The sequence below is a fragment of the Nyctibius grandis genome, chromosome 22 (assembly GCF_013368605.1).
Source record: "Nyctibius grandis isolate bNycGra1 chromosome 22, bNycGra1.pri, whole genome shotgun sequence".
Lineage (NCBI taxonomy): Eukaryota > Metazoa > Chordata > Aves > Nyctibiiformes > Nyctibiidae > Nyctibius > Nyctibius grandis.
In genome coordinates, this window is record NC_090679.1 from 7,400,208 (window position 1) to 7,409,345 (window position 9,138).

General features: G+C 54.5%; 1 protein-coding gene across 1 annotated transcript; it reads right to left on the reverse strand.

Moving 5' to 3' along the window:
* Positions 1-513: 513 nt before the first annotated feature.
* Positions 514-4,289, reverse strand: LOC137672743 (protocadherin beta-16-like). Its single transcript, XM_068417138.1, has 2 exons — positions 1,744-4,289; positions 514-633 (listed from the first exon to the last, which is right to left on the reverse strand). The coding sequence occupies exons 1-2, from the start codon at positions 4,180-4,182 to the stop codon at positions 514-516; spliced, it is 2,559 nt and encodes an 852-aa protein (XP_068273239.1). The 5' UTR covers positions 4,183-4,289.
* Positions 4,290-9,138: the final 4,849 nt, after the last annotated feature.

Here is a 9,138-nt window from a genome sequence, read left to right on the forward strand (position 1 = left end):
CGGAGAACCTGTAAACTCCTGGTCAAACATGCCAAGTGTGCCAATGCCAGCCGTTTCTAGTGTAATCAGCTTCTGTGAGTTATTAAGGAATAACTTTGCAAGCACCACTGAATTTTCCTTCATATCTGTTTGGCCTGGTATTGAACAGACTGCAGAAAATTAAGACATTATTACAGACCCTCTCCATAAGAATAAACAATGCAGGAAAGGTGATGCAGGAAGAAGTTACCTTGAAGATCTGCTTCCAGTTTTCAGGACTTCCCTTAACATTTAGAAGCAGTAGCACTCTCACAATCATACATCAAGCCTCGGTATAATCAACATGCAACAGTCCTCCTCCTCTATCCATATCACAATTAAGAAAATACCGACATGAATAAAGCACTGCTCAAGAGGAGAGGGGTCTTGCTGTCTCACAGAGCAACCTTGAACCTCCCTGGTACTTTTGGTGGGTGTTTGCCCTCTTCGTTCTCTTTTCCCTGTGAGGACAGACACGCTTGTCTTTCTCCTCACTTACTGCTGGGTGAGCCAAGGGTTTGGATCAGAATTGACATTGAGCTCCATGCCCCTGTTTGCAGGGCAAGCTGCTTGCGCAGGTCTGGGCCCCGTGTCTTCGGAGAGGGGAGCTCTGCCCTGCAACGAACAGAGAGTGGAGGTTGTCATTTGGGCGTTGAAGGTAAGCAGGTACCAGCGAGAAGGTGAGGGGACATGTCTTACACCACTGCGTGTGTGGCACCACTCTTCTCTACCCAGAGCCAAAGAGGAGGTTGGACCGGGTGGTGGGTCTTTGACGTGAACGGGGACATTCTAAAGCCAGAAACCATCCTCCACTGTGGACATCACAAAAGTATGACTGCAAACCTTTGATGAGTCCGAGGGAGTAATTTAAGAGGGTAAGAGCCCCAAATGAAACCACTTTCTCACAAACAGTAAATGTGGTTTAACATTGATGTATCAAGACGGGTCCTTGTCTCCCCCGTGGCTACTGCGACTGAGGTTCTGGGAACCTGCAGTAAAGTGAGTCCAAGTCATCAGTGGTCAGGAAATACGAAAATGTTAAGGGGTGACGGTAAGATGGTGCTTGTGGACCTTCAGCCTCATATATGTTAATCGTCCAGACTCTTGTGAAGTGCTAGATGGATCCCAAGAAATTACTAACCGCGTGTTTAGAGGGGATTTGGGCTCAGTGGGAGAGTGAGGAGAGAAGGAGCTGTTTCAGTGTTCAACCCTTGACTCCCCAATGCTCTTTGAACAGCTGGAGTTCAAAGGGCACCTCAGCCATGACTCACTTTAAGGTCACAGCAGCATTGAGAACAGAGGTGCTGGTACTGTCCGTGAGAACCTGACTGGGTCAGGAAAGGACAGGGAGGTTGCATTGTAAAGCCCCGATAACCACATTATTCTGGCCACTACTGTCCATCCAAGCCACAAAAATAGACTTGACATAACACGAATATTCAGGGCATAGAGCTGGGTGCAGAGAGGCGCGGTCAGTCAGCACTCGGGGAGTAGCTGAGCCATGCCGGATCCTCCCGGGAGGTCCCTGCCTGCGGCTCTGAGCCCTCTCTGCCCTCTCCTCCCACACCACTGGCTCCTCTCCTCCAACCCCAGTACCCCCTCCACCACTAACTCTGCAACATCATTACTCCTGGCTGCCAGGGGTGAGCGCACACAACCCCTCCCCCCCCCCGCGCTGCTCCCCCCCCGCTCCCCCCATCGCCTCGGCCCGCCCAGGCCCCTCACCTGTGCAGCCCAGTCGCCTTCTTCCCCGACGGTGGCCGCCTCTTGCGAGCACACCGAGCTGCGCTGCTCGCCCGCGCCGGGGGGCAGCCCGGCGGGGAAGCAGGGCAGGAGGGGCCTCAGGAAGCGAAAGTCGCTGTTGACGGTGCCGGCGGCGAAGCAGACGTCGTAGACGTAGCTGCGGGGCAGGGAGCCCGCGGTACTGTCCGTGGGAGCCTTGGGGAACGTGGGCAAGCTCTCGGCCTCGCTCCGCCTGGCCCGCCGCACCTTCAGCACCACGGCGGCCACGGCGGTGGCCAGCAAGAGCGCCGACACGCAGGCCAGGCAGCCGATGAGGTAGAGGGTGAGCGGCCCGTCGGGCTCGGCGGCCGGCGCCTCCTCGCTCACCCGCAAATGGGCGTCGGAGAAGCCGCTGACCAGGGCGATGGCGAGGCTGGCGGTGGCCGAGCGCGGCGGCTGCCCGCTGTCCCGCACCAGCACGACGAGGCGCTGCCGGGCCGCGTCCCTCTCCGCCACGGCCCGCGCCGTGCGCACCTCGCCGCTGTGCAGCCCCACGCGGAACAGCCCCGGCTCCGTCGCCTTCGCCAGCTCGTACGACAGCCACGCGTTCTGCCCCGCGTCCGCGTCCACCGCCACCACCTTGGCCACCAGGTAGTCCGCCCGCGCCCAGCGCGGCACCAGCTCGCCCGCCGCCGCGCTGCTCTCGGCGGGCGGGTGCAGCACGACGGGCGCGTTGTCGTTGGCGTCCCGCACCACCACGCGCAGCACCGCCTGCGCGCTCAGCGCCGGCGACCCGCCGTCCGTGGCTCGCACCGCCACCTCGAAGGCGCGCACCTCCTCGTAGTCCAGCGGGCGGAGGATATAAACGTCCCCACTTTCAGAGTTCACCGACACGTCGGGCTGCTCCTTGCCCTCCTGCCGCACCAGCGCGTAGTTTACGCGGGCGTTATTGCCCGCGTCGGCGTCCGTGGCGTTCACGCTGCCGATGCGGAGCATGGGGCTGTTGTTCTCCGTGACCGACATGGTGTAAAGCTCCTGGGTGAACTGCGGGGGATTGTCGTTCACGTCCGAGATCTGCACGAAGATGTTTTCCCGAGAGCTCAGCCGCGCCGTGCCCCAGTCCGTGGCTGTGACCGTGATGTTATACTCCGCCGTCCTCTCCCTGTCCAGCGCCGCGGTTGTTCTCAGTTCGTAGTAATTATCAAAAGTGGGGGTGAGACTGAAGGGCAAGTCCCCGTCGATCGAGCACTCGGTCCTGCCGTTGTCCCCGGAGTCCCGGTCCCGCACACTGAACAGGGCCACGACGGTGCGGGGCGGGGCGTCCTCGGGAATGGAGGAGGTGAGGGAGGTGAGCGCTATCTCGGGGGCGTTGTCATTCACGTCCAGGACCTCCACCTGCACCTTGCAGTGCGCAGACAGTCCCCCGCCGTCGGTGGCTGTCACCATCATCTCGTGGCTTTTCGCTTCCTCGAAGTCCACGTTGCCCGCGACCCGAATCTCCCCGGTGACAGGGTTCAGCTCGAAGAGCTGCTGGGACCCCTCCGATATCTGCGTGAAGGCGTACCGCACTTTCCCGTTGGACCCTTCGTCGGGATCCGCGGCCGCCACTCTGACCACCAGCTGCCCCGCGGGGCTGTTCTCGGCCAGGCGCACCTCGTAGACCTCCCGGGAGAACACTGGCATGTTGTCATTGGCATCCAGCACCACGATGCGGACCTGAGCCGTGCCCGACCTGGCTGGCGAGCCCCCGTCCGTGGCGGTGAGCACTAAATTCAGCTCTCGCTGCTCTTCGCGGTCCAGCTGCCGCTCCAGGACGAGAAACGCGTGTTTTGCTCCATCTTCCCCTGTTCCGAGAGCGAGGGAGAAATGCGAATTGGACGCGAGGCTGTAGTTCTGCAAACCGTTACTGCCCACGTCCTTGTCCCGGGCGCTTTGCAGAGGGAAACGGGACCCGGGAGATGTCGTTTCCAGAATCTCTAAAACCATCTCCTTCTCCGGGAACACGGGGGAGTTGTCGTTGATGTCACGAACCTCCACCTCCCCTCGGATCAGCTGCAAGGGATTTTCAAAGAATATCTTAAAGAAGAGCGTGCAGGTATCGCTCTGCGGACAGATCTGCTCTCGGTCCAGCGACTCCTTTGCCGTCAGGACCCCGGTGCTCGGATTGAGGCGGAAAAACTGCTCGTTCCCCTCGGACACCACGCGGGCCTTGCGAGCTGCCAGCTGGCTCGGAGCAACCCCCAGCTCCTTCGCAATATCGGCGACAAACGAGTCCCTCTCCATTTCCTCCGCCACAGAATAGCGGAGCCTTTCGGCCCCGCTCTGACACACGCAAACGCACAGAATAAACACCATCACTTGCCTCTTGCTGTCTCCGCTCCGTCTCCCGCACGCCCTTATTCTGCAGAAAAGCCATCCCCCGGCCTCCGTGGGTCCCAGCATCGTGAAGCAGCGTCCGAGGCAGAGCGGTGTTTGGCAGGAATCCCGGGGTGAGGGGGTCTGAAAAGCCCCCGAGCACCCCGACTCCGCGCTCCTCCGCCCTTCCCGAGCAGCTCTCACGGCTTTTTTTGTCTGCCTGTGCCTGCAAAGCCGGGGCGGGCACAGGAACCTGCCTCTCCGTGGCCAACATCCCCACCCAGTGTCGCAAGGCGGAATAGATCCTCTGCCTTCTCTGTCGGGACAGCGCTGCTGCTATGGAGTTTGCTGCTTGAACCTGCACTCTCCGTGCTAAAACCGAAGCCAAAAAGTCCAGTGTAAATGCTCTCTTCGCTCGGAAGCAGGCTGCTCTGGGTATCCCTTCCCAGCTCGCAACCGGGAACTCCTCATGCACAGCTCTTGGTTTTCGTCCGTGTTGTGTAGGCATTGCAAGAGCTGCTGCTTCCTCAGGATGCACTGCGGGATTTTTCCTTCTCTTCTCCACTTGTTAATCAGCACAGGACAATTAGCAAGTGGGGCGGGTCAGAGAAGCACCGCTCTTGAATATGGGAGCTGGTGCCAGAGAGCTTCCAGGGAAAGGCCCTGGAGCAAACGCTTCACCCTCACCCTAAGCTCACCATCACCTTAGAATGATAGTGCTGTTCTAGGACACATCATCCTAATGCTGTTGTCTTCACATTGTGTATCACACCTCGCCCAAAGGACACACGACTCTCACGCTTTTCTCCTTAATTGACGGGAGTGTCCTCCCCTGCCGCCTGCGCAACCTCATGTTACCACACAAGCTTAGAAATAAAGGTCCCTGTGCTCAGAGATCAAAGCTGAACTCCCGCACCTGTGTAAGGACACACGGCCAACAGCTATTTAACACAAAAGGCAAGGAAACAAACAGGAGAGCTCATTAATTAAACCCCCAGATACACAAACACTAACGAGCAGGAGCTAACGGAGACAATAGCAAAGCGCAGGGATCTAAGGACACCCGTCGCTGGGCCATTAAGGGAACTATTCAAGTGTAAACTCCAAGGGGTTCAACCAGAAACTTTGTAAACGATACGGGAAGGAAAACAAATACATTACCAGAAAGGGTCTGATAGGGAAGAGGGAGAGCGAGGGGTCCTGAGCGCTGCCTGGTCGTGCGAGCCAGGACCCCCGCCGGAGACCGGATAAAAACCCCAGGGTCAGGGGCTCATCATCGCTGGCCCTGAGGATCGACCGACACCGCGGCTGCTCCTGCCGACCCGCGGCGAGCTCCGGCAAATGCAAACGCACCGTGCTGGAGATGCGCACAGCTGCCTCCAAGAGCAGCCTTCCTTTACAGAATTACAGAATCATAGAATCACACAGAATGTCAGGGTGTGGAAGGGACCTCGGAAGATCATGTAGTCCAATCCCCCTGCCGGAGCAGGACCACCTAGATCATATCACACATAATGCGTCCAGGCGTGTTTTGAATATCTCCAGAGAAGGAGACTCCACAACCTCTCTGGGCAGCCTGTTCCAGTGTTCGGTTACCCTCACCGTAAAGAAGTTTTTCCTCATATTTATGTGGAACCTCCTGTGTTCCAGCTTGCACCCGTTGCTCCTTGTCCTGTCAATGGATGTCACTGAGAAGAGCCTGGCTCCATCCTCTTGACACTTGCCCTTTACATATTTATAAACATTAATGAGGTCACCCCTCAGCCTCCTCTTCTCCAAGCTAAAGAGACCCAGCTCCCTCAGCCTCTCCTCATAAGGGAGATGTTCCACTCCCTTAATCATCTTCATGGCTCTGCGCTGGACTCTCTCTAGCAGTTCCCTGTCCTTCTTGAACTGAAGGGCCCAGAACTGGACATAATATTCCAGATGCGGCCTCACCAGGGCAGAGTAGAGGGGGAGGAGAACCTCTCTTGACCTGCTGACCACACCCCTTCTAATACACCCCAGGATGCCATTGGCCTTCTTGGCCACAAGGGCACACTGCTGGCTCATGGTCATCCTGCTGTCCACTAGGACCCCCAGGTCCCTTTTCCCTACGCTGTTCTCCAACAGGTCTGCCCCCAACTTGTACTGGTACATGGGGTTGTTCTTGCCCAGATGCAGGACTCTACACTTGCCCTTGTTATATTTCATTAAATTTCTCCCCACACAACTCTCCAGCCTGTCCAGGTCTCTCTGAATGGCAGCACTGGTGTGTCAGCCACTCCTCCCAGTTCGGTGTCATCAGCAAACTTGCTGACAGTGCACTCTATTTCCTCATCCAAGTCATTAATGAATATATTGACTAGTACTGGTCCCAGTACCGACCCTTGAGGGACTCCACTAGAGACAGGCCTCCAACGGGACTCTGTCCCATTGACCACCACTCTCTGGCTTCTTTCCTTCAGCCAGTTCACAGTCCACCTCACTACCCGATCATCCAGACCACACTCCCTCAGTTTAGCTGCGAGGATGCTGTGGGAGACCGTGTCAAACGCTTTACTGAAATCGAGATAGACACATCCACAGCTTTACCATCATCTCTCCACCAGGTTATGTCCTCATAAAAGGCTATCAAGTTGGTTAAGCATGACTTCTCGTTGGTGAAGCCATGCTGAGTGCCCCTAATGATCCTCCTATCCTTGATGTGCCTAGAGACAGCACCAAGGACAGGTTGTTCCATCACCTTTCCGGGGATGGAGGTGAGGCTGACCGGCCTACAGTTACCCGGGTCCCCCTTCTTGCCCTTTTTGAAGACTGGAGTGACATTCGCTTTCCTCCAGTCCTCAGGCACCTCTCCCATTGCCCACGACTTAGCAAAGCTGATGGAGAGTGGCCTAGCAATGACTTCCGCCAGCTCCCTCAGCACCCGCGGGTGCATCCCATCAGGGCCCATGGATTTATGGATGTCCAGATTGCTTAATTGGTCCCTGACCCAGCTCTCACCAACCAAGACAGACTCCTCCTCTATCCTGACTTCCTCTGGGGCCTCAGGGGTATGGGGCTCCTCAGGACAGCCTCCAGCAGTATAGACAGAGGCAAAGAAGACATTCAGTAACTCCGCCTTCAGAAGAAGAAAAGGAGGGGAAAACAAATACAGGTGCAGTAGTTATTTTTGGTTCAAACAATATTAATTCAGCTTTTACTATAAAAGGAATGACGCTATTTTATATATATAAAGTATTCTAACCTCCTTCGCTTTGATACCTTTCCTTTAATTTCCTAGGTGTTTCCCCCCCTTATTTCTGATTGCTGAAAGCGCTGATATTGTCAAAGAATACTCACCAGGTGCAGTCCTAGGAATTCGCTGATGCCTTCCTTTGTTTTAAAGTAAAGACTTCCTGATTGTATCAGTAGGAGATAGTAACAAGCAGGGTTGACTTTTGGGTGCCCCAGAACTTTAGCTATTAGAGGACTGCACGGATGCAGCCTTTTTTGGTTGTTTCCTCTTACTCCCTTGGACCTGGAAGAGTGACAGAGTCTAAAAGGCTGACAGCAAAGGCCAGCTCAGCTCGCTCTTCCTTTCTCCCCTTCCAGGGGTGTGTCGATCTCTCGAGTTTCTGTCATTATCTCCAACACAGAAGCTTGATGTAAAACCAACCGTAGGCCAAGTGCAGCACTAGATGCATTGGAAACGTGTCTTCTTTCCTCATTCGTGTCATGCAAAAATAACAGTGACACCTGGAATCCCTTTGCTTTGTGCCCTTGCCAGTGCTCCTGGGTCTTGGCACCTCTGGCAGACGAAGGTGTATTTGCTTCTCTGCAACTTAACCCTTAGCAGCAGGGAACAGACACAAGCTGAGAAGAGCTTCGTTACAGGTGTCCAGCATCCAGAGGGAGCTGGGCCATGAACCACAGCAGCGATCGCCATGTAGGTCCCTGCAGTAATTGTCGGGCGGGTTTCTGGAATGGACCGAGGTTATTCCCACGATTCACAACCTCTGAGGCTGGGAGCCCTCGTGAAGGGGCTGGGGGCAGCATCTCTCGCACCTCAACTTGGCTCGGAAAAGCCCCCTCCACCTTGCTCCGACTTCTGAGAGCGGCCCACATTCCAGGTCACTCTGATTGCCCCTGCAGAAAATCCACTCCAAAGGCACGGTTTGATTTATTTTTGGGGTGGCTTTTCCTTGGTGATAACCGTGACAAGTGATCTTGGAGACAGCACACTCACCCGAGGGAGTTCCAAATAGGTTTTATTGTTTTCTGTCATCAGGCATTTGACTCTTAAAAATGTGTGAGTGACAGGAAAGATCACATTACTTTATAGATCAATAGCGATTATAGGAAAAGAAAACAGAAAGCTTCTTGACGCCCTATATTCTACAGTGCTTTACATTTATTGTGAACCTCTTAGCCTATTTTACTGTGAAAAACAAACTACTTCTAGTTCTCTACTACATTATCCTCACAAACACGGCAATGTTCGTTTCAACTTTACTTTATGAAAACAAAAAAAAGAATACACTGCTCAAAGCCCACTCTTACAGTACAGAGAACCTGTAAACTCCTGGTCAAACATGCCAAGTGTGCCAATGCCAGCCGTTTCTAGTGTAATCAGCTTCTGTTTGGTATTAAGGAATAACTTTGCAAGCACCACTTAATTTTCCTTCATATCTGTTTGGCCTGGTATTGAACAGACTGCAGAAAATTAAGACATTATTACAGACCCTCTCCATAAGAAAAAACAATGCAGGAAAGGTGATGCAGGAAGAAGTTACCTTGAAGATCTGCTTCCAGTTTTCAGGACTTCCCTTAACATTTAGAAGCAGTAGCACTCTCACAATCATACATCAAGCCTCGGTATAATCAACATGCAACAGTCCTCCTCCTCCATCCATATCACAATTACAAAATACCTACATGAATAAAGCACTGCTCAAGAGGAGAGTGGTTTTCCTCTCTCACAGAGCAGCCTTGTACCTCCCTGGTACTTTTTTTGGTGAGTGTTTGGTCTCTTCATTCTCTTTTCCCTGTGAGGACAGACACGCTTGTCTTTCTCCTCAC